The sequence below is a fragment of the Diuraphis noxia genome, unplaced genomic scaffold (genome assembly GCF_037042655.1).
Source record: "Diuraphis noxia isolate RWA-SAM2 unplaced genomic scaffold, SU_Dnox_SAM2 contig0004, whole genome shotgun sequence".
Taxonomy (NCBI): domain Eukaryota; kingdom Metazoa; phylum Arthropoda; class Insecta; order Hemiptera; family Aphididae; genus Diuraphis; species Diuraphis noxia.
In genome coordinates, this window is record NW_028301714.1 from 5,994,396 (window position 1) to 6,020,356 (window position 25,961).

General features: G+C 25.8%; 2 protein-coding genes across 2 annotated transcripts; one reads left to right on the forward strand and one right to left on the reverse strand.

Moving 5' to 3' along the window:
- Positions 1-2,125: 2,125 nt before the first annotated feature.
- LOC107169366 (putative ATP-dependent RNA helicase DDX55 homolog) lies at positions 2,126-8,080 on the reverse strand. Its single transcript, XM_015519093.2, has 11 exons — positions 7,855-8,080; positions 7,682-7,792; positions 7,299-7,577; positions 7,030-7,238; positions 6,787-6,966; positions 6,577-6,668; positions 5,927-6,132; positions 5,680-5,854; positions 5,078-5,204; positions 4,708-5,005; positions 2,126-2,230 (listed from the first exon to the last, which is right to left on the reverse strand). Exons 1-11 carry the CDS (start codon positions 7,957-7,959, stop codon positions 2,186-2,188), a joined length of 1,827 nt encoding a protein of 608 aa, XP_015374579.1. The 5' UTR covers positions 7,960-8,080; the 3' UTR covers positions 2,126-2,185.
- Positions 8,081-13,188: 5,108 nt separating this feature from the next.
- Positions 13,189-24,855, forward strand: LOC107169373 (E3 ubiquitin ligase RNF121). Its single transcript, XM_015519098.2, has 9 exons — positions 13,189-13,453; positions 14,305-14,454; positions 14,560-14,612; positions 15,310-15,451; positions 15,512-15,666; positions 16,030-16,258; positions 21,914-22,047; positions 22,117-22,218; positions 24,520-24,855. Exons 2-9 carry the CDS (start codon positions 14,425-14,427, stop codon positions 24,638-24,640), a joined length of 966 nt encoding a protein of 321 aa, XP_015374584.2. The 5' UTR covers positions 13,189-13,453; positions 14,305-14,424; the 3' UTR covers positions 24,641-24,855.
- The last annotated feature ends 1,106 nt before the right edge of the window (positions 24,856-25,961 follow it).

Sequence of the window (25,961 nt, forward strand, 5' to 3'; positions counted from 1 at the left end):
TGCAACGCATTACATCCCGACACCCGTTTAACGAGTCCGGAACAGGTTCACAATAATTTACGAGCAATGACCGCGAAAAATTGGTTCCTACAGCTGACGTTTTTCGCATAGCGCCGATCTATAGTACAAAATTAAAAATATATTGTACAATTTGTATAAACAATTCTCAATGAGACAAATGAACGCGCGAATGAACGATGCCAATCAATTATAGTTTATTGAGTTTATTCACTTACCTACGAATGTATTAAACACAAATATTACACTATTGTATAATTTGTATAGCGTAACCAGGGACCGAGGTCGCAACGAGACCGTATGGTAAAATATTAAATATTATTTACAAATTACAATGAAATTGGGAAACTTGTCACTTGTATGAGTCTAGTACTCTAGTGAGTAATCGTCGTAGACTCGTAATGATCGGGATGGAGAATTATGAAATTATGAATGAAAGATCGAAAACCAGTAAACCATAGAACTATCTATAAACTTTGTTGCTATTTATTATAATATTGTTCTATGGTTGTGGGAATTATCGAAAACTATATAAGCCGTAGTGCATAAAATGTAAATATAATTAATAAGTCTAGATATTCATGACCCAGTCGAAAACATATTCATACGTTGTGATTTAAAAACAAAACGTTATCTCGAGCTTAATTTTGTTTGGTTTGTCTGTAATTATAATAAATTGTCTATAATTGTTTAATTCTAGAAGTTAATTTATAAGGGTACATTGCATGAGGCGCAGCAAAAATAATATTATTTGGCAATAAATTCTGATGACGTATTAGAAGATATTTTTATAAAACAAGCAGCAAGCACGTACAAATAATATTGTAACTGTAATACGACTATTGCAATGTTATTACTTATTCATTGTAAATTGTAATGTAATATATTTATTATTTATATTGTCTTTTGTCGCAAGTAGCAATCTCGCAATCATTACGATGAGTGACGGGCCACGGGTGGGCATAGTGACAAATATAATAATTATTCACATTACGCAGTTATTGTTTTTGCGAGAAAAAAATTATCGCACGAAAACTGTTTTTTTTGAAATGATTCAGCAATATTTTAGCTTTTAGAGAAGCAATGTAATTATAAACTGTCGGCAGATTTTCTATAATAGTTAATATTACACAAATGCAATTATCCAATAAACCTCTACCCCATAAGTTTCCAAATTTTGGTTACATCTTGTATCCCCTAATTACGTCAATATTCCAATGAACTCTACTTTCTTTTTCATTTTTCTGTTACACAACATTAAAGACTGTAGAAAACTATTGCTATACATCTACTATCTAGAATGCTTGGTATTTAATAATAGGGAATACATTGGAATTGTTGAAATACAATTTTCGCGAACTCGAACTAGTAAAAACATCTAACAATAAACAAATTTTAAAATATAGTAAAAAGTGTATTTTCATTTACCAGAAAATTTTTTTTTTAAATCTGATTTTATACAAGGAACATTTTAAACTTTATAGTTTATTATGCTTTGTCTAACATAGTTCTGACAATATGTTTATTGTTTAGGTGTTTGGATTTTCAAAGTTCAATCTTTAAGGTATTCTAAGATCAAAAACCCATTGCTATATTTAAAATCAACTAATCTTGTTCAAAAGTCAAAACACAATATTATGAACTATTAATCGACGTATTGATAACTATTTTCATATTGTCATTGTAATATACCTATTATTTAAAAAGAACTAATATGATTTTGGTATTCTATTATAATAACTAAGTATTATAATTTACTTATTATTATAATATTATCATGAAAATTCATTCAATTTAATTGTATAAAATAATCATTTCTGAGCAATGAGCATCGAGCTATAATATTATAAATCAAAATATTATGATCTATTGGAGAACAAATAATATTAATAATAATTTAGCCTTGACTCTAGAGTATATTATTTGATTAAATTCAACTACACACTTCCTTGTTTATTTAAAAACATTTCAAATATAAACATACCTTCAAAATATAAAATTATGTTTAAAAAAATAAAAAAATATGATCTATTGGATATCATGATCTAATTAATTCTTGATATTATAAAACTATATATAACAAAATAAGCATAATAAAAAAAAAAAATTGTCAACAATAATTAACATTGTTTTATTTATAGTCACATCATTAAACACAATTACATTCTTACAAGTCTTCTCCAAATTCTAAATCAAATTGTTCTTTAGATATCTGAAACAAACATTCAAGTAGGTACTTTATAAGTAATTCAAAAATTATCGTTAAGATTTATTAAGAGATCAATATAGATCTATCAACGCTATTTTAGTATTCTACAAATGCATAATATACCAACATTTATGTTCTGTAGTTCCGATGAGCATTAATTATATTAATATTCAATATGCTTGTTTAAAAATTAAATTGTAAAACACCAACAAGAGAAAGCAAAATAAATAATGTTTTCATATTTAAATTTGTTAATAGGTTTATTTTAATATTTGAGATGACAACTCAAGTTGGAATTAAATACCAAGATATAATATCTTAATCCGTGGCTGGAACGCCTGGAACTCAACTGCTGAATATAAATTTTGGTATATCATAAGTAGGGTTCGGATTTGAAGGCAAATTCCTTTGTTTTATTTATCATAATATAAAAATAATTTTTATACAAAAATGTGTTTCATTTAATTTCTTAGACGATGGATGCATTTTTTTTTTGACTTTTTACTTATAAATGCCTTTTTTTACCTTTAGTACTTATAAATGCCTATTTTGTGTTTAATTTTTGTAGTATATTTATGAATTGCCTTTTTATATAAATTAAATGCCTTTTTTTACATTTTAAATCCTTTTTTTATTGATTATATTGCCTTCAAATCCGAACCCTGATCATAAGTTACTAACATAAATGGAGACAACACATACAGGTACAATACTACAATGTCATGAACCAATTATTATAATTTACAATATTGCTAATTTCATTAAAGTAAAAATAGTTAAATGTAAAAAAGGTTCAAATAGGTAAGGAAATGTTACATAACTGACCCGGGTCCTTCTCTATTACATTTACTAGATATCATATAAGTATTAAGTACCATATTTCTATCCCATGTTGTCACTGTTGAACGTTGTAAAGCATCACTGACATTCTCGTAGAGGACAATTAATGATTTTAGTATATATTATTTTATTATATTTTTAGTATATATTATTATTATTTTAGTATATATTATATATATTTTATAATTTTAGTGTTATATTTATAATTACTATTATGGAACACTGTACAGTTATTTTGGAATTAATGAATTATATTTATATTTTATAAGCTAAAAAAAAAAAATAATAACCAGTTTGAAGTAGTGTCAATGGACGCTCCCTTCAGTCAAGCCTCCTAACCTTGTAAATAAAAAAAATCTCACATTTACTTATTGTTTTATTTTTATTACAGATTGTAAATTTATATTATATTAAATAAATAAAAAAAAAAAAAAAAAAATGTTATAAGCTATTTACATGACAAAATTGTAAATAAATATTGTTGACATAAGCAGAACTATGTTTTAATGACCAGTTATTTAAAAATTTTCAAATTATTATTTACCCTACAATTGAGTTATAAATTCATTACATTAATATAAAATATATATGGTTTAAATTCTCAATTTTATATGTAAAACTTTTATGCTTTTTTATTTACGAGTTTATGACCTTTTAAACTGTATTTTAATAAGTTGATTACAACACTCAAAGTTTGTTGTAAAACTGCCAATTGGCATTCATTTTTATATTTCAGACATATAAATAGACCATTTTGTATTAAAATTCTCAACAAATTATTACAGAAGTTTATTAAATTAAAAAAAATATATAGTTAATTTTTTTACTGTATTATAGATCTGTACTTTACAATACTATATGAAATGAAAATTAGTTACAAATGGATATGAATCTAAAAACAAGAAATTTTATTTTAATTAAAATGTCATTGTCATCATAACAAATTTAACAGCAGGTATAAAAAATGATATGAACATAAAATATAGAGAAATTTGATAACAAATTATACCAATTTGTAAATTTTAGAATATATCTTGAGTTTTTGTGTTGGATAACTTTTGTATGAATGAGTTATAAAATATTTTAGTCTCATGAAAATATTACTAAATTTCACTATCAATTTTATGACATAAAAATTAAATATTTATTACATTTTATTAAGATCAACGAGCTATCAGATCATAATTTTTAAATTTGATAGGAAAGAGTACTAATGTATCACCTATAATACCATACAATGGTTCTAATTGTTACAGATAGATTATATTATGAGTTATAAAATAAATAACATTCAGTTAAATATGTTTTCCTTTTAGTTATTGTTAAAATATTTTAAATTTAGTTTAAGTATTTTTTATACCTTTTAGTTACATATTATAAATATGTAGCATACTTTGTTCAACTTAAGAAACATATTCAGGAGCTGAATTGTGCACAGGGGTATGTCTTACCGAAACGACAGGTGTAAGATATTTGATTGGGTAACGGTAACACAAGTGAGTTGCATAAGAGACTTCTAATGAAAACTGTTTTAACTGTTTTAAATAGAATTTTTTCCTAGGATAAAGCCAAACTATATTGTAAACCAGTTTCAACTAGTCACAAAAGTCCATTTACTGATTGAAATGTTTAAAAATTACCTTTTTATTTTTAAATTTTTTCATTAAGGCAATATCTTTAGCTAAATCATTCAAATCTTCTTGACTAAATGCCTGTTCTCGTTTCTTTTTTGCTTTAGCTTTTCCTTCTAATTCCATTTGTTTTCGTAATTCTTTCTTTTTTTTACGTTTTTCTCTTCTTTCAAGTTTTTTCTGTTTGGCGTCAGCCCATGCAACAGTTTGTTTTAACCCTTTTTTATGTTTTATATGACCAAGCCAAACTCCAGTTTCCATGTAATTTTGTAACTTCTTTTGTCGTGATTCTTCCCTCTCATTATTTCTAATTTAAAGTAAACAAAAATATTGTTATGATAAAAATATTCAAAGAAACTAGTCATCTGTAGCAACTTACTGATATTTAATAGAATTGAAATCCATATCAACAGGAGTAAAATCACTGATAATTTTATTTTTTAATTCTGGCATTTTTGGGAGTCTTAAAAGACCAAAGCCAGTAGCAAGTTTACCAAATTCCAAATCTGTAGATAACAAATTTATATGAGCAACAATTTTTTTTTCAATGCAATTTAAAATAAATGCATATAAATTAAATACCAACAACTTTAAAGATATTAGATTATAACAGGTATGCAATAATTACTTTATTATACTTTATATAACTCAATATACTTTATTGAAACTAAAACAAGGAGCAAAATCAGAAATATATGTTTTTTATTAAACAGCTAATAAAATACAATATGTCAGCGAGTCAGTCATAAAAGGTAAATAAAGTTGAAAAATAAAAATTACGTTAAACACTCAAAACATTGGGCTACTAGTAAAATCAGCAACATGTGCCCGTATTTCATAGTTGAGTATTTAACACCATGTCATATCATAATAATCACATTACCTGCTATTTGTCATACCCAATAGTAAGTAATACATATTAGTAGTAGTTTTGGTCATCGTATTATTTCTAATAAAATATCATCCATAAAGATAAATTACCTTTTATACGTAATAGTAGATAACATTCATGTTTTGAATAAGCTTGAATGTAAGATACAAATGCTTTATTAGCTTTATCAAATATTGTTCTATCTTTGAGTTGACGCTTTCTAACTTTTTCTACTACAAGATCTAAATTTTCAACTTTTAATTCAGGCAATAATTCCAATACTACCTAAAAACATTAATATACAATATATGATATTGTGACATATCATCCATAAAATTAGTTTCATTAATATATTACCTTTTGATTTGAATAAATAAAATGTACATAAGCATCTTCATTTGGCATTAACATAACTAATGAAGATCCACTTTTACCTACACGAGCTGTTCGACCAGCACGATGAACAAAAGAAGATGCATTACTAGGAGGATCATATTGAATCACCCAATTCACTTCTGGTATATCAACACCACGGGCCATTACATCCGTACATATCAAAATACCTGAAATATATGTGTTTTATATGTAAATAGTTCATATATAAATAAGAGGTTAGTTTATATAAAGAACAAATTATAGTAACAATCAATCATTAGATTTAACTTTTAAAATTTTATTTTAAGAAATTTCATCAATAAAAACTTATGTTTTGTTTAAAACTAATAAATATTTGTCAAATATAAACAAAGTTTTTGTTTGATTTCTGATAACTGCGAACAAATCATTAGCAATATTTATATATTATTAGTATTAAACTAAATTTGTATATATAATTAACTGTATTATGAATTATAAATGTATAAATGAATTTACAAAGAAATAAACCAGATGTTAAGTATATTGGTAAATTATTTATTTATAAAAATAATCAGTATTGGTTCTGCTAGTTACACTGATCATTGACAATGAACTTCAGTGAAAATGGTGTTTTGTAAAATAATATTTACCTCTTTCAGCTTTCCAAAATAATTCAAATATTCTGTAACGTTTATTATTCATCTTTCCGTGTAAGCTGAATAAATTTATTTCAGGAATCAAACTGTAAATTACAAAAATAAAAACTTCAAAATCTTAGAAAAAAACTTATACCTATGAAATAACACAAAGTTTAAACAGCATTAATAATAATTAATAATTAATATTGTATTAATATTTACCTTCTTAAAATTATTGAGAAGTATTCAACACAGGCACATGTTGATAAAAACAACATATATTTTGAATTTAATCCATTTTTTTTCAAAAATGTTACTAAAAATGCTAATTTTTTATCGGCATCACATATTGTATAATAATTTTGTAATGCTAAAGGTGTAGATATAGATTCAATTTGATTGCTAAAAATAAATAATAACATATTACCGTACTATATAATTTAATAATGATTAATTATAAAATACCTTTTTGGATTCAAACAATGTTTTTCCTTGACAATAACCATGATAGGATTTCTGAGTCCTGCCTTAACAAGCATTGCTACTTGTTTGGTTTGAGTGGCTGAAAACAAGCCTGTTCTTCTTTGCGTAGGCAAATATTGCAAGACAGTATTTATAGACTTTTCAAAACCTAATTCTAATAGCTTATCAGCTTCATCTAACACTAACATTTCCTATTAACAAATTCAAAGTAACTCAATAGTTCTAATGAAAGCATAAATTCAACTTCTTACCAATGATTTAAGTGATTTGTGTAAATGAAAATTGGGTATCTTTCTAGTTAATAAATCTTCCAGTCGTCCAGGAGTAGCCACAAGGATATTCGCTCCATTTTTATTAAATGCTTTGACATCAGTTTCTATTGGATTGCCACCTAAAGTCAGCATTTGCGTAACACCTTCAATATTTTTCAAAAATTCAGCCAATACATGACTGGTTTGAGTAGCTAATTCTCGAGTAGGAGATATTATAAGGCCTCCTACTTCATGTTTTTTCAAAGGATCGCTGCGTTTCTGATAACACAATATTTATTTAAGTATCATATAGGTACAATGGTACATACAAGTATACAACATAATATTCTAATTGTTTTTAAATCATGTAAAGTAAAGCTTACTAAAATCAATTCTAACATTGGAACTAAAAATGCCAATGTTTTCCCGCTACCGGTGACTGCTTCTGCAGCAACATCTTTTTTTTTTTCTAAGAAATTCTTTATAGATTCGACCTAAAACAAAAATTCTTTAATCAATAAGTATTCAATTGTTTTGTTATGTTCCAAACTATTACCTGTATTGGTGTCATACATTTAAATTTGAAGTGTTCATTGATTGTTTTTAGAACAGGTTCAGACAGATTTAAAGTTTCCCATTTCAAAGATGGTGCTAAAGACATACTTACATATCTTTTATGAATAAATATTAGTATTAAATTTAATGTAACAGAAATATTATAAAATAATACTGCAAAATAGTAAATACCAAATTGTTTTTATTATCTAGTCAGTGTCACACGTGTTGTTGAAGATTTAAAATTCATTTTTATCACAAATGCCCGTGATTCTTATCATATTTCATGTTATTATTTATCAGTAAATGATACAACACTATCAATACAGAACATTAGGGCATAGATAATATAATATGCATGGCTACTATTTTTTTTTTATAACTGGCTGGGCTTGCCGTTGGCCGTTGCCATTCGTCCCGATTTGACCGGGACAGTCTCGGTTTTAACACCATGTCCCGGTGTCCCGGCTGGTCATTAATTTTGTCCCGGTTTATGGAAGACAAGAGACAATAAACTTTAATATTATTTTGTTTAATAATAAAACATAGAATAATATATATAGTCTATATATATAATATAGAATTTGGGTTTATAACTTGTAATGAATTTTATTTAAAAATTAAAACTAATACACTAGGTAATACAGCTGTATTTAAAACAATTCATTCAACCGAAAAGTATGAACATTAGGTTATTACTAACAATTAATAAATGTAAATGCAGTAAATGTAGTTTACAGGGCCGGATTGGTTAGGCGAGCTACCTACCGAGAAAATCTCGATGGGCCTTTTAAAATAAATGTCGATCGCAAATGTTAAGGCAATTATTTCATAACACAAATTTTAATACATTTATTTAACTCTGTGCGGTACGTCAAATCTAGATCAATTTATACATTTTTATTTGAAAAAGGCCCCTTTAGGGCTGGTTAAAAAACTAAAACTCGGCGGGCCGATACCTTGTCTATCCGGCACTGGTAGTTTATGTAAAAAATTGTATTGGTTAATACATTTTTCAATTAAAATATGGGATATTATTAATTCCCGTATAATTATACATAAAAAGTTTTTTTTTAAATATTTTTTTTAATAATTTTTTTAAATTATTGTATTAAACTATGATAGGTCAACAATTACCTACAATTGAACATGAAATAAACAAATTATACGAAAAAAAGGTTATTCAATATATGGTGTCCCGGTTTGGTGTTTTTAAAATCTGGCAACCCTATAATGCATGGCTAAATCGCTAAATAATTATTTAATTAATTAATTATTTAGCCATGATAATATGTATATGATGTTTAATGTTTATGATCTAAGAATAGGATACTACTTTTACTCTGTGGTACTGATTTCTATAGACATAGAAGATGACTACCACAGACTCTTCTTCTACACCAGCGATTCTCAACCTGTTTATAGTCACGTACCACCTACACAATTTGAAAATTTTTGCGTAGCACCTGACCATTTTTTTGCTTATTAGTTATTATTTTATTAATAATGTATACGTTTATGTTATATGCAGTGTTGTATTGGAGGGTATACGAGGATATACGGCGAATACCCTACCACCAGTTTACTGATTTAGCGTATACGCTGTAAAATTACTAGAGATACGCAGGTAGCGCGCGCTTATACCCACGTATACCTTCAAAAAATTGTTACCTATTGAATTACCAATTGTCTTATAGTTATAATCGTTAGAAAACATGAATAACTGTATAAGATCATTTTTTTTTACCGCATAGGTACATGTCAAACAGAACTAAATGATGTGATAAAAAGTAAGTTCTAACTTCATCTTATACTATTGCATGGCGTAAATATGTCTAATAACCTTTTTTGGGAGGGGCGAGGGGGTAGATAAATCAATTTAAATATAAAGACACAGTGGTATACCCCACGACCCACCATAAGTTAATTTTAGGTTTGGTGAGAATTCTTTTTTTTTTTGAGTGAGAGAGAGAGGATTAAGCTCCACACAATTACTGTGTGTAGCTTAATCCTCTCTCTCTCTTTCTCAAATGTCTATGTGCTGAGCGTATATCCTAGAAAAAATTACGAATACATCACTGGCTTATATGTATAGAATTTTGTTGGTAAATTAATTTTTTATAAAGGTAGATTTTCTTCACGTACCAGCACAGAACAGTACAGGTACCACCTATGAGTTTTCCGCGTACCACAGGTTGAGTACCCCTGTTCTATACCATAGAGTAATTTCTATACTTTATAGGCTCTCTACTTTATAGTATATAGGTCTATATTGATATGTTTGAAACAATTTTTTTTAAATCTATCACTATGATACTTTTCATAACCATTAAACTATATAATATAATAATATAATATACCTATTATTAAGTTGAACGATCATAACTCATGATAATTTATTGACTGTGAGGTCTGTGACACGTGTGAACTTTTTTTGTCATGCTCTGTGTATGGGATGTAGTATAATATCCATTTATTATAATCTATATTAGAAAAAACTGATTTAAATTGGCTTTAAATTAATTTACATCATTGTTTATTTATTATTCTTATATTAAATCGGGAATATTTATTAAAATCATTTATTTATTTCCTCAAAATGGTTCATAAAGTTTTACATTAATATTTAGACAAAAATAGAGCATTATTGTCCTCGAAATTTAACCTTAAAATTATAAATTTGAAATAAAAACTGTAAAATTATAACATGTAGTCTATATTTAAAGAAATTTGTATTTTTAATTTCATTATAATAGGTGCATGAAACACATATGTTTACTTAGAATACGCCCTTACAGTATGGTTTAAAAAATGCATTCGAGCCCTAATAATAACTCGTATTCAAAAAAAAAATCCCAATGAAGCGGGCGTATATCGATTGCGCCGAAATGACCTTTTTACCTGTGAAAAATCTATTGATTCCGCCGGCTATCGACCCCGCCGAAGTTTTCTTTTTATTGATTCCGCCGGTTAATATTTGTAAATTATTTATTTTAATGAAAACAAAATATAAAAGGCTTAAATTAATATACAATTAATTTTCAATTCACTCGTAAAAACACTCGTAGTCTTAAATTCTGCGATTATATATGTGATAATTATATTGATGAAACATCAAAATTTAATCCGAAAATGTGGGCATCTTCTTCAATTTCTTCCGAACGAACAACAAATAGTTGCGAATCGTTTCATTCGAAACTTAATACCCAATTCAATAAAGCACCTCCTAATATATTTTTGTTTTCGCATGTATTAAATTTAAAAATTCAAACTGATACATATATAATAATAAGAGGGCTCGATAATACTAAAATAATTAAAAATAAAAATTATGAAAAAAAAAAAAAAATATGTAGAAACAATTTTTGAAGACTATTTAAATAAAAAAATTGATAGATTTAAATATATAAAATTGGCATCTAAGCACTATTCTGAAAAATAAATCAATTAATATCATTATTACATTTTAATTATTATTTACTATTATTTATTTTATTTTACTAAATAATTTTTGCATTTTTGGCGTTTTTAAAATAAATTGTAGAACATTTGATTATTATTTACTATTATTTATTTTATTTTTACTAAATAATTTTTGCATTTTTGGCGTTTTTAAAATAAATTGTAGAACATTTGATTATTATTTACTATTACCTATTTATTTTATTTGTACTAAATTATATTATTTTTGCATTTTTGGCGTTTTTAAAATAAATTGTAGAACATTTGATTATTATTTACTATTACCTATTTATTTTATTTGTACTAAATTATATTATTTTTGCTTTTTTGGCGTTAACTAAATAAATTTTATATCATTATTTTACTATTTTAATACATTTTACTTACAAAAATGTTTGAATTATTTTTTGAAATATTTATATTTAAACTTTAAAAAAATTGATTTAAAAATACATAGTCGGCGGAATCGATAGCCGGCGGAATCAATAAATAAAAAAGTTCGGCGGAATCGATAGCCGGCGGAATCAATAAATAAAAAAGCTCGGCGGAGTCGATAGCCGGCGGAATTGATATTAAAACGGCGGAATCGATAAAACCCCCAATGAAGCATCTTAAGGAAGTATACAATTATCATAAATTCATCATAAATTCACAATCTATAGAATAAAAAACATAATTAGCAAACATAATACTATATTTATGGATATTATTTATTTATAGATTTAAAATTGGTTTTGTTTTCCATGAAATTTTTCCTAAATTTATTATTTTTACTGGGAATTATTGAACTATACAGATATCTATTTGTTCGAGCACGATTAAATAATATATTCTGTGATCGTGTGTTCAGGCGATAAAGTATTAAGAATATTATGATATTGGTTTGTTATAAGTATCTACTGTAAAAAAAAAAAAAAAATAGTGGTATTAACGCAGTTTCGTTTATTTTATATTATGTCTGAGAATCCCACTTTTATAATAATGGTTAGTTGTATGGCATTTTGTAAAAATTATTTAAGATCGTTTTCCACGGTTTCAAGAATGTTTGAAAACTTAATTTGTCTCTAGTCCCTAAATTTTACCATATTTTCCAATCAGTAGTGCAAATCAATTTCTTTTTATGGTGGGCAATACTAAAAGTGTACTACCTGGCACTAGTGGTGGGCATATTCGGATTTTAAAAAATCCGAATTATTTGGATTTGTCAAATCCGGATTTCACGGATTATCCGGAGTATTCGGATTATTTAACTCGATTTTGCTGTTCAATGACTCATTTTTATATACTATTATACTAATAATATTTTAATTCTATAATATAATTTTTAGACATAGGTACTTATACACAATTTCGAACGCATTTTAAGTACCAGTGATGTTTTGCGCTTAGCTTATCAGCGCTACAGCCCACCCACCCCCAAATCAATGAGTCCATCATAAATTAGTTTACTTTTCAATTACTAATTAGTGGCCCTTTTATATTTAACATTTTTAATCGGTTCATAAGAGTTGCGTGTTGCACAATTACATCCTTTATGCAATTATACAGCAACCCATGAGTGAAATATTTATGTATTATGAATTATAATAGGTACATAATTTAGTTTATAAGTTTGGTATGCCCTCTCCGAACAATTTTAATTTTATGGTAATAGCACTGTGCCACGACTGTACCTACCACTATGCAATTATTATAAAATCAATAATGAAATTACACAAAAATGTAACACGTAGGACAAATTGTTTGTAGATGTATGTGACTGAACACTGTTTACTATAGATAATATTTTATTGATTAAAGATTAGAAATTGAAATGATTAAACCATTAAAACTAAAATAAAAAAAATAAATATTATGAAACATTAAATATTTAAAAAGTAAGAATTGTAGCCCGTCATATTTTGTAGATATATTAATTCATCTTTTATCACTATAGTATGCAATATGCATAGAGTAGATAGTTATTTGCTATTATTTACTAAAGGTAAATATTGATAGCTTACCTAAAAAAAAATATGCCATATTGTTACAGTTTATTTCTTAAACAGTTGTTCAAATTAATTCATTTTTAGTTTATCCATCGTCATTTTTAAGACGATTGTTTTTTAAAAAAATTATCACAATATTTTATTCTGAAAGTAAGTAACCTTTTCTTTATTATTAAAATTATTCACAATAAGTATAATGAGTAAATGTTGATAACTAATGGCTACTCACCTAAAGGTAGTATTTACGGGGAGACATTCGGCATTGCCACACACGCAGTTACTTTTTTGGTATTATTGTTTTTTTTTTTTATTTATCTTAGTAGGTCTCTAGGGCAATGTCTTTTGAGTCTTCTGCATACATCACTGTGAATGAAAATTGAGGATTATTGTTTGAATAATGGGTTATGATGTGAGTTTAAGTTAGTATCAAATTTAAAGTAATATAATTTCGATAATTGATTAAGGGTAGGAATTTTTAGATCTTCATGAAGATTTTTGTTTGCGAAATACCAAGGAGAAGATGTTACTAATTGTAAAAGGTTGGATTGAAACGCCTGGAGCGTTTTGGTATTGGATGGCTTTGCAGAACTCTATGTCCAAACTAGTTGAATTATTGACTTGTATATTGTAAGTTTATTGGGTAGGGAAATTTTGGATTTCAAGAGCAGTTTTAGGAGGTGAAGCCTTAAGTTAACAATTTTATGCAAAATTTGTACGTGTGGACTCCAGGTTAGGAATTTATCTAAAGCTAAACCAAAATACTTAACTTCATTTGCTATTGTAATTGTTTGATTATTTAACTTAATAAGTGATAAATTGAGATTTCTAAGTGAAAAGGTTTCTTGAACAGATTTTATTTATATTATACTTATACGATCTGTGTTCTTATTCAATTTATAACTGTATATTATTTTACAATTAATGTTTTGTTATTTAATATACCTCCTATTTTTACAATAATTAATGTTTTGTTTTTCACTATACCTACTTTTTTCTATTAGATATGGTATCATCAACCGATATTTAATGATTTAAATACATTCAATAATGTGTCAACAGTATTACTAAAAATTTTCAAAATATTAATGAAGTGATCAGCCTACATCAGTCAAAATCCAAAAATGGACAATATAAATATCACAGAGCTGGCCGTGAGTTTAAATTAAAAAATAATAATGAGCATCTAATTTATAATTTATAATTTCGATAGTTTGCAATTATAAAATTTCATTGATAAATATTTTTATTCTACTTAGATTGAACCAGTAGAAAATGTCACAAGAATTTTGACCAGAGAAGAACAAATGAGGTATGCTCAAATCAATGTATTATAGTAATAAAAATAATTATATTTGATAAGTATACTTACTGGTTAGGTTAATACAACCACATGCATCATAATTATGGTGGACTAAATTTAAAAAATACAATAGTATAAACTATTTGATGTAAAATAATTAAACACAATTACTGAATTTGTTAACATTGATATTTTTTAATTATCCATGTATAAAACAGGATAGGTAATTCTTTTAAAGTTTAGATTAGTTGCCAGTTGGAAAATAATGTCATACAAAATATAAATTATTAATGTAGGTAACTATTTAGTACACATCTACAGTTATTGACTACTGTAAGACATCAGTTTGTAGCAGATTTCCTTTTTAATACAATATTTTATCTGAAGATTTTTAGTTATAGGAATCAAAATGAAAATTCCAAATTTAATAATAGTTATAAGTATAGATAGCTTGATTTTATCGACTTGTTTTATTATAAATGTCATCTAGAATCATTATTTATGTTTTTACAATTAAAAAATAAACAATAAAACCTTGCCATACTTTAATATGTGTAAATATATATTTATCAAAATCAACATTGTTAGTTAGAAATTTAAAATTATTAAATATATAAATTGTATGTTTTTTCTTTCTTAAAAAGTTCTTATGTTTTAATATGTTAGATTATAATTTAAATTTATTATGTTGTATTATAATTCTCAGGGAAGAACATAGAAAATTACATGAATTGCATAAAGGCCATGAGTCAATGCATGCTGAGATGCTGCTAATTTTAATGATTACCATGATTGTTGCACAAATAGTTTTAATAGAATGGAAAAGAAGACATTTTAGATCATTTCAAGTAAATTGTATTTTTAAAATTTATATTATGTTGTATTGTGCTAACTGATTCATTCTTTAGATTGTGACATCTTTAGCGTTATGGTTAATACCATTTATAATGTCCATTCGTATGTCATATTGGAGGTTTATTGTATTTTGGACATTATTTTCATTGATCACAGGGCTAGTGGTACGAAAAGCTTTAGAAAAACCTTTACAAGGATCAACACCTAGGTATGTTTTTATTCCTGTCACAAGGGTGCCCCTTAAAAACCAGAGCCATTTGTTCAAAATGTAAACTTCCCTCACAAAGTTAATAATCCTCATTAAATTAAAAACAAAATAACTAAAATCAGGATTAAGAATATTTCTCCTTTATATTTTTGAATACGTAGTTAAAATCATAATTATATTTATTATTTACTATATTTTGATCCCAACATTTAGGTTTTAATACCATCTTAGGGAGTTTTCAACCATTGTCCCATTATAAACATTGTAGGCGCCCTGGTCTTGTCATATTTATCGCTAAGGCGAGCACTTATATAAAATAATACATCATGTTGTATATAGTGTGATGGCATAAATGTTATCCAGATTGGTGTACAAATGGTTCTATTTCATCTACAAACTAACATACGTACTTGGTATTGTTGGATACTTTATCATGGTTGCTGCATTCTTTGGCATCAGTGTTGTATTCAATGTTAACCCAGCTGTATGGATGGATTATGGATTAATGATTATGTACTATGGGTTGTATTTTGGTGTCTTAGGACAAGATATTGCCGAGATATGTGCATCTAAAATGGCTGCACACTTGGGAGTAAGAATTTTAAATTTATAAAATAAGTTATGCAATGACATAATACTTATTCTTTGTATAAATTATTTAATTTTTTTAAAGCACTTTGCTAAAAAAAATTTTGCAAGAAATAGCAATTACTCATAAATTCCTTATTTATGCTGGATCTAAACAATTTTAACAATAGCCACATTATATAAATTTTGGTATAGTATTAAAAAAATGTGATGAGTATATAGTTATAGATAAAGACCGGATTTATATGCATTTTAAATTGTAAAATATGCATGCAAACATGCACTAAAAAAAGTCAACATATGCAATAAAAAAAAAAGCGGGTAAGTCGTGGATGTCGCTTTGCTGTACTGTAGGTTACTGTAATGGATGGGATTAAATTTGAATGCAATGATAGGTATCATTGTATACGAAAAACGATTCTGAACGGAGATGATTTGTCATTCTATTTAAATATTGTCATATATTCTATTTTGAAACAAATATTTTATTTTTCAATTAAGACGCATTTTGCATATGTCATGGTTAATCAATTAGTGTAGTTATCATAATTCATAATACTTTATATTATCATAGATATACATGTACCTGGTTTGAGGATAAATCGTTATCATTACGCGATTTCATAAAAATTTAAAACTCAAACGCTCAAAACATTTTTCCTATAATGACACTTCAAATTTTCTCTATAGCTATTTGAAGCAAAACTTATGGAAAACTTGGTGTTAAATTTTATAACCTTAGATATAAATACAAACAATATTATGAATTTTGAACTACAAAATAATTTGCAAATATTCTTGGTTTTGACGAATTTTTGTCAATATTTGAAATTCAAATGTTAATAAAAATTTAATTTGAATTTCCGGTGGACATTTTTTTTGTGATAAAGATTGACAAATTTGTAAGGAATCTTGTATTAAATTTTCAAATCTTAGGTATAAAAGGAAAATTTTTTATGAATTTCTAGAATAAAATAATTTACGAATTTTCGTGATTTTTACGTATGTTGTCAAAATTAAAATTTGAATGCATGTAAAAAAAAAAATTGGCTATATATTTCTTTTATTTTTCAACTGCTATTGCAAAACTATATTATGAGCCTTGTATTAAATTCTCAAATCTTAGAATTAAAAAGAAAAACTTTTATGAATTTCTATCTAAGATAATTTGAACATTGCCGTATATTTTATGTATTTAATCAAATTTTGAACTGTAAATTCTTATAAAAAAAATTTGTGACTATATCTTTCTTTTATTTTTCAACTGCTATTGTAAAAATATGTTAGGAGCCTTGTATTAAATTTTCAAATCTTAGGTATAAAAGGAAAATACTTGATGAATTTCTAGTTTAAAATTATTTGCGAATTTTCGTGATTTTTATGTATTTTGTAAAAATTCAGACTTTGAATGCTTTAAAAAAAAAAAATGTATTCATGTATATTTCTTTTATTTTTCAACTGCTATTGTAAAAATATGTTAGGAGCCTTGTATTAAATTTTCAAATCTTAGATCTAAAAAGAAAAATTTATATGAATTTCTATCTAAGATAATTTGAACATTGCCGTAATTTTTACGTATTAAGTCAATATTTGAACTTCAAATACTAATAAAATAAAATTGTGCCTATGTATTTTTATAAATTTTTAATTACTATAAGAATAACTAATGAGGAACTTTGTATTCAATTTTCATGTATTTTTATTGGGCCAAAAAAATTTTATCAACCCTTCAAAAAAATTTTTCAGAAATATTTAAAATTTCAGTTGTCTATAAATATCTCAAAAAAAGTCAAAATATTTTGAAAATTAAATCATGTAAAGAAAATGACAATCTTAATAACTGGTAAAATTTTCAAGTATCTAGGACTCATACTTTTTGAATAATAACAAATATTTAAAATCGTTTCAGAATAAATCGTTATCGTTACGCTATTTCGTAAAAATTTAAAATTCAAACGCAATTAAAATTTTTCCTATAATGACGCTTCGAGTTTTCTCTATAGCTACTTGAAGTAAAACTTATGGAAAACTTAGTGATGTATTCTTAATCTTTAGTTATAAACACAAAAATTTTTATGATTTTTCAGCTTCAAAATTACTTGCAAATTTTCACATTTTCGACAGATTTCGTAAAAATTTGAACTATAAACGCTTATAAAAAAAAATTGTGCCTATGTATTCTTATAATTTTTTAATCACTTTAAGAATAACTTATGAGGAACTTTGTATTAAATTTTCAAGTATTTTGATAGGGCCAAAAAAATTTTATCGACACTTCAAAAAAAAATTTTCAGACAAATTGAAAATTTCAGTCGTCTATAAATATCTCAAAAAAAGTCAAAATATTTTGAAAATTTAATCATGTAAAGAAAATACCAATCCTAATAACTGGTAAAATTTTCAAGTATCTAGGACTTATACTTTTTGAATAATAACAAATATTTAAAATCGTTTCAGGATAAATCGTTATCGTTACGCTATTTCGTAAAAATTTAAAATTCAAACGCACTTAAAATTTTTTCTATAATGATACTTCGAGTTTTCTCTATAGCTACTTGAAGGAAAACTTATGGAGAACTTAGTGTTGTATTTTTAATCCTTAGTTATAAACGCAAAAAATTTTATGATTTTTCAACTTCAAAATTACTTGCAAATTTTCGCGTTTTCGACAGATTTCGTAAAATTTTGAACTATAAAAGCTTATTAAAAAAAATTGTGATTTACGATTTTTAATTTTTTTTAGCTACAATAAGAAAAACTCATAAGGAACCTTGTATTAAATTTTCAAGTTTTTTTAGTCATCCAACATTTTTTTACCGACACTTCAAAAAAAAATTCTCAAAAAATGTGTAAATTTCAGTGGTCTATAAATAACTCAAAAAAAGTCAAAAATTTTTGAAAATTAAACTGTATATAGAGAACACTAACATAAACATTTGGTGAAAATTTCAAGTATTTAAAGTGATTATTTTTTGAATTACAACCATATAAAAAAATCGATTTGGTCGAAAACTGATTTCGCGTAAAAATTCCCGTTTTTCTGTCATTTTTTTTTTGTTTTTCTCGATTTTTTTGAAAACTGTTGGAAAATGTTTACTTTTGACCTCTTTAATGCACCAAGGATCTTCAATTTTACATCGGAAACCACCCCCAAAGTTTGAAATCGAAGCATTATTTCGACTAGTTATGCTGTACACAGACACAAAAAAAAAAAAAAAAAAAACACACATCATTGTAAAATCAATACATTCATCACTTCGTTCAGAATCTAAAATGACAAACATGCAAAATAGTTTTTAATTCTACAGCAGTGGCATAGACATATGATTTCTGAAAGGGAGAGGATCAAAAAAAAAAAAAAACAACAACTATATGTGAGGTGAAAATTGGAAAATTCCCCACCCTCTCAAAATTTTTTTCTAAGGTACCTAGTTTAATGTTTATGGTATTCATGTTTAGCATGATTATTTAAAGTCTAATAAAATTAATAAAAAATAAATTTTAAATATTTATAATATTGAAAAATTCAAAGTGTGTAAACGTAATTTTATAGACATACGTCATACATATTATATATATAATACACTGTATATTGTTGTCTCTATAAATAATAAGATAAGCTATAATAAAGCATAATCGTAGTCGTCAATCGTCATCGACCATTTCGACCAAATAAATATTACTGTTTACTTTGCTAATTTGCTATAAATAAACGAAAATAAAATTATAATGTTATTCAGTAATCAGTATATTGAAAAAACTGTCAAAATTCAATAGCTCGATAGATCAAAATTCACAATATGAAAAAATATTACATTATAGTGCATACTACATAATGTAAGCAAAAACAAAAAATAAAGCTAATGGGGGGGATCTGACCCCCATGCCCCCTTGTCTACGCCACTGTTCTACAGCTATTTATTTATTGTAAAGTTATAAAATCAAAATATAAATTATGCAAAAATAAATAAACTACAATATTATATTATATAATGATGATAAAAATGAATTAAAATGAAAAAATATACAATTTATTCGATATATATTAATTTATAACAATAATATATTTTATATTAACCTCGGTTAAATTATGACAGCGGTTTGTGAGAATATATTTGTATGCAGATAAACTTCCAAATTTTCTATGGTATTATCATTGATTATAGAATCAATGGTATTATTATTTGTTTTTTCAAGTACTTTAGATGCTAAAAGATACGATTTTAATGGTAAATCAACATTTAATTTTCCAACTATAAAGTTTGTCATATATTTGCCTCGCGAGTCAATAGTTTTATTGATACAAAAATATATGAATGAACTTCCTATATTTTCTCGTATTTTTTTTAAAATGTCTGTGTTACATTTGATTACATAATTCTTCCTTAGGGTACTAGCTATATGTAGATGAGTATATTTTAACAAAAAAGATGTGAAATTGGTGTTTTGTAATTTATGCAGTGGTATGTTAGAAGCAATCTAAGCTTAACAAAGGTCTTGGAAAAATACTGATGATTTTCACCAGATGTTGACTATTGATTAACAAATGTTTGTTTAGAAGTTGGAGTTTTCGAATATTTTTCGTGAGAAAATGACTGAACATGCTGATCAATTTGAAATTTTTTTTGTACTACAACTACTTTATTACAATATTGACAAAAAACTGAATTATTATTTAATGTTTTGAACACCTCACCTGATTTGTTATACGGTTCAATCAATTTTCTAAGTGATGATAATTTCTAACTTAGACACTTTGGCATTGTAGAATAACAAACTCAAACAATGTTATACAAAATGTACACATTTTTACAGTACCTTGGTTGTTGACTATTGCCGAATGTACTCTTCGAACTACAGTCGTCAGGCTATCAGTTCGTGTTCTGTAGTATTGACAATAAGTCAATAATGTTAGACAAAATCGATAAGATAAAAATATACGATAGGAAAATCAGTATGCAATGAATAGTGAATACCTAACGAAATATTTTATTTTTAAAAATATTTTCAATTCATAATTAATTTATAATATTGTACATACAATTATAAAATTAAATTAAATTTATACTTAGTTTATACGAACTATGCAAAAACATGCGTTTTTATATTATAAAATATGCAAAATAAAAATTTGTTATATTATTTATTTAAATATGATTGATGAAAACACATTTACTGCATGTAATTGCTTATAAAAATATGAACATGCATTATATGTAAAATCCGGTCTTTAGTTATAGACAATTGATATGTAATCTCATCATCTAAGTCAGAGGCGGTTTGAGTATACTGTTATTGGTGCACTGCACCTCCAATGTTAAAGGGGTGGGTGGTCTTAGTTGAGCATGTGCTGACCGCAATGTTTAATTTTAATGTTCAATAAATGAAAAAAGTAATAAATTACCTAATCAATGACATATGATAAATGATAATCGTGGCTGAAACTGTTGAAAGCGTCGAGTTAAGAATATAAGGGCCTTATAATTATAAATTATAAACTTCTTAAAAATTATTTATTTGTAATTTCTATTATGATCGCGGTGGGGGTGGGGGAGTGAGTGGGTATCTTTATATTGTCTTGCACCACTAAGTATAATATATTCAAACCGCCTCTGATCTAAGTATTGTTAATTATTTATTTTTGCATTAATATTATTAGTATTATACGCCTCAAGGAATGCCAACTAGAAATTTGGATAAAAATATTTGTGCTGTGTGCGGTAACAAATTGTTAGTTAATGCTGGCGAAGAAGGTATAATTGAGTCTACTTTCCAATTAACATGTGATCATACGTAAGTTTTTTAAAAATTATTTAAAAATTGTTGAAATTGTATTTAAAATATTATATTTTGAAATTATAGATTTCATGAATTTTGTATTCGGGGATGGTGTATTGTTGGTAAAAAACAAACATGTCCGTATTGTAAGGAGAAAGTTGATTTAAAAAGAATGTTCCGTAACCCGTATCCTTTTTATTATAAAGATATTTAAGAAGAAACATTTTAAAAAGAGAAATTACGTATATTTATTATGATCATATAACATAGTTTTAGATTCTGAGCGGAGCGATTTACAATAAAAATTGAAAAATAAAATAAATGCGTAGTCACAATTTTTTTTTACAAGCATTCAAAGTTTTAATTTTGACATTATATGTAAAAATCACGAAAATTCGCAAATTATTTCAAACTAGAAATTCATAAAAAATTTTCTTTTTAAATCTAAGATTTGAAAATTTTTAATAATCTATAATATATCCTAGACAGATAAACCGTCTTCGCTCAGAATCGTTTTTTGTATACAATGATATAATATCATTGGATTCAAATTTAATTCCATCCATTACAGTAACCCACTTGTAACCTACTGTACAGCAGAGCGACATACACGACTTACCCGCTTTTTATTAATTTTGAATATGTAAATTTATGGACATCATAATCTATGAAAACATGTTGGTACATTAGTTTTGTATACAATTTCATTGTTTGTGAATTAAAAACATTAAATAATATATTATGCTATTAATAGGATGATAATAATTTATGAATAGTATACCGTGTTACCATTGAGAGGACCTCACATCTGCAAGTATTGTTTCTGTCTTACAATTGCATAAGTTGTGGGTAAGTAAGTGCGAGTTAGGAGTATCTTAAGATAGGTATACAAAAAATGTATTATTTTAAAAAACTCATAACTTGCTTTAAAATTAAAATGTAATAAAATGCCTATGAGAAACCCTAGATAATAATCTTAACTTTAAATTTTATTAGAGGTCAATTCACTCTAAATTTTAAACTAACAGAGCTACACGTGTTCTACTGAGCATAACATTTTCTGTTACGCACTTATAAGACAGAGAAGACACTTGCGGGAATCACATCCTCTTAAAAGGAAAACTTATACCTAGTAATAAAGCATTTATATATTTTAAATAATTGCTCTGTGATTAATAATGATTTATTCATTTTCAATTTCTGTTATGATAATACTAACAATTAAGTTGAACATTCAAAGGTTAAAACTATAGTTCCATCAGATGTTATATTCATTGTTACACAATTCAGTTGCTCAATTATAATTCAATATAATACAGGGTGTCCTACGTGAATTTACCATTTGCAATATCTCCTGAGATAATAAATATATCATAAATCTGTTTTTTTTATTATTCACATAGGCAAAGGCTACATATATTTAATTTTTTAATTTTTGAAAAAAATAAAGATTCCTATTTTATAGTTTATTTTTCTGAAAATTTTAACCTTTCAACATTTTATTTTCATTTATCTCATGATTTTTAATATTTTTTTCAGTTTATAGATAAAACGGCAAAAAACTGGTTTTTATCCAGGCAGCAAATTCCCCTCTATGGTTAATGGGTATATCCTCATGGGACATTCTGTATATTGAATAATATTTTTTGTGTAAAACTGTTATTAACAATGAAGATAAATAGTTACATCTTAGTACCTTACTCATAAAATTATTAAAATCTGAATTTGTGTTTACATTTTAGGTCGTTAATTCTATTTTTCAATGATACTAATGGTTTAAACTGCGCAGTCGGTAGAACGTTTTTTTCTTCTAAATTTATTATTTAAATTCATCAAGGCTTTGAACCTGAATAATTGAATTCTTGGTTTTGATTTAGGCTCTTATTTAGTTATCATTAATTTGTGTATTAAAAACTAGAGTCGATACTTTGTGTTTTAATTATAATTTATGCACAAATAATATATTTTTGAATACTGAAAATGTAAATTAAAAATGTTTATTTTCTTTGATGATCAGATTTTGCCCTGATAACTATTCAATGCTAATACATTTCATCGATAAAAAAAATGAATAACTGCGTTGAAAGTACTGAATACCGGGATTAAATATTTAATTTTTATACCTGTTTTTGGATGATGGATTGATTTAGTTTCAAAGCCCTGATTTATATGATGAACTAAATGTAATTATCCAGGCAATTAAAAATTAACAATACATTTTAAGTATCAAAAAATAAAATGAATAAAATATATTATTATTTAATAAAATGTTAAGAATAAAATATTGAATTATTTTAATATTTTGTATTTAATTATACATAAAGTTCATTTGAAATATTTGTTACGTATTAAATCATCTATGTTTTGATGGTAAGTCTCTATTATTATTCTGATAAAGACAATTCACTTTTTTTAATTGTTATAAAATATGTGTTATACATAAATTTTAATATGATATTTATTTTTCCTTAACTTTTAATTGTTCAGATGGGAAAAACCTCATGTTTTGTATGGTCAACTATTGGATTGGTTACGTTGGTTTGTGGCTTGGGGACCAATTATAATGAGCATTATACAATTTTTAAATTATATTCTTGGACTGAAATAGTTCCATACTTTAAAATAAACATGAATTATATTTTTTTTTTGTTTACATGATGTTATAATTATACACCTATTCACAGAAGCATCTCATCATCTAACCTGGACCTTAATTTTTGTGATGGTAAGAGGGAAACCTTTCAATTTTGAAAATGTGTTCATTAAAATATACAAAATTATAATAAGTGTTTAAAAATAATAATTTCAACATTATGTATACAATTTTATTTTAGTATTTATTTATTTGTCACATTTTGGTATGAACTGGACCTTTTTTTTTCCCCTATCCTAAAAACCCTTGTTTATAGAGTGATGTTTCCTTAAGCTGATTAATGTTTTAAATTTAATTACACATTAAATAATAAAATGTAATATTTTCATCTTTAAACTTACTTCTAATATCTGTGTGGTGCGCAACATACTAAATTCATGTTCAGCAAAACCAATCTGTGTTAGCTTTAATATTAAATTTACTACCTATTATACAACTTAAAGTTGACTTTTTTGCTACATTTCAATTTTCATGCAACTTATAACTTATAAGTTTGTAAAATATTACAATTTGAAGATGCTTATTATTTATTTATTTTATTAAATTTATCGATTTTGCAACAATACCTATCACCTTTCAGAATTTCTTGTGGTGTACAGCCTTACGGGGAGTTACATTAATATACTTAAAATATTAAATAATAGTTGTTATCATTGTTAAATAAGATATTTAACAAAAAGAAAACAAAATGATATTAAGTTCAATAATAATTGTATAAAGAGAATTATATTGTATACAAATTAAAATATCATTATCAAACTAATGTTATAAGCACAAATTATGTTCTTAACTTTAAGTTTAATGTTAGGTCGGTTACATCTATATTAAAGCTAACTGACCAGTAGCAACATTAAATTGGTTCTGCTGAACACAAATTTGGCACATTATGGCCTATGGGTAGGTATATAAATAGAAAATAAACAGTAAGCTAACCAAGGCAATAACAAGCAAAATATTTTGGTGGTGAGTGGAGGAGGATAGATTATAATTATGACTTTCTTTAACTAGCAAATTTTCAAATTTCAAATGAAATTTGTTTATATTTTGAGTGGAGTCTGTGCCCTATATCTCCCTAGCTGCGTCATATTTTTAAGCACCATGTAAAATATTCAAGTCACAGGCTGACAGGCTTATATAATTCATCCAAACTTTAGATGCTTATAAATATTTTAGAATCTGAGCGGAGCGAGGAATGTATCGATTTTACCATGATGTGTTTTTTTTTTAGTGTGTGTACAGCATAACTAGTCGAAATAATGCTTCAATTTCAAACTTT

Bases quoted from the DNA above. Each gene is read 5' to 3' on its own strand.
- LOC107169373 (XM_015519098.2), top strand. From the start codon at position 14,425: ATGGACAATATAAATATCACAGAGCTGGCC. The intron at 14,455-14,559 runs GTGAGTTTAAAT...TATTCTACTTAG, and splicing joins TAAATATCACAGAGCTGGCC to ATTGAACCAGTAGAAAATGT. The intron at 22,219-24,519 runs GTATCCTTTTTA...TTAATTGTTCAG, and splicing joins AAAAGAATGTTCCGTAACCC to ATGGGAAAAACCTCATGTTT.
- LOC107169366 (XM_015519093.2), bottom strand. From the start codon at position 7,959: ATGTCTTTAGCACCATCTTTGAAATGGGAAACTTTAAATCTGTCTGAA. The intron at 6,133-6,576 runs GTAAATATTATT...CATATATTTCAG, and splicing joins ATTTTGGAAAGCTGAAAGAG to GTATTTTGATATGTACGGAT. The intron at 5,006-5,077 runs GTAAGTTGCTAC...ACTTTAAATTAG, and splicing joins TTCAATTCTATTAAATATCA to AAATAATGAGAGGGAAGAAT.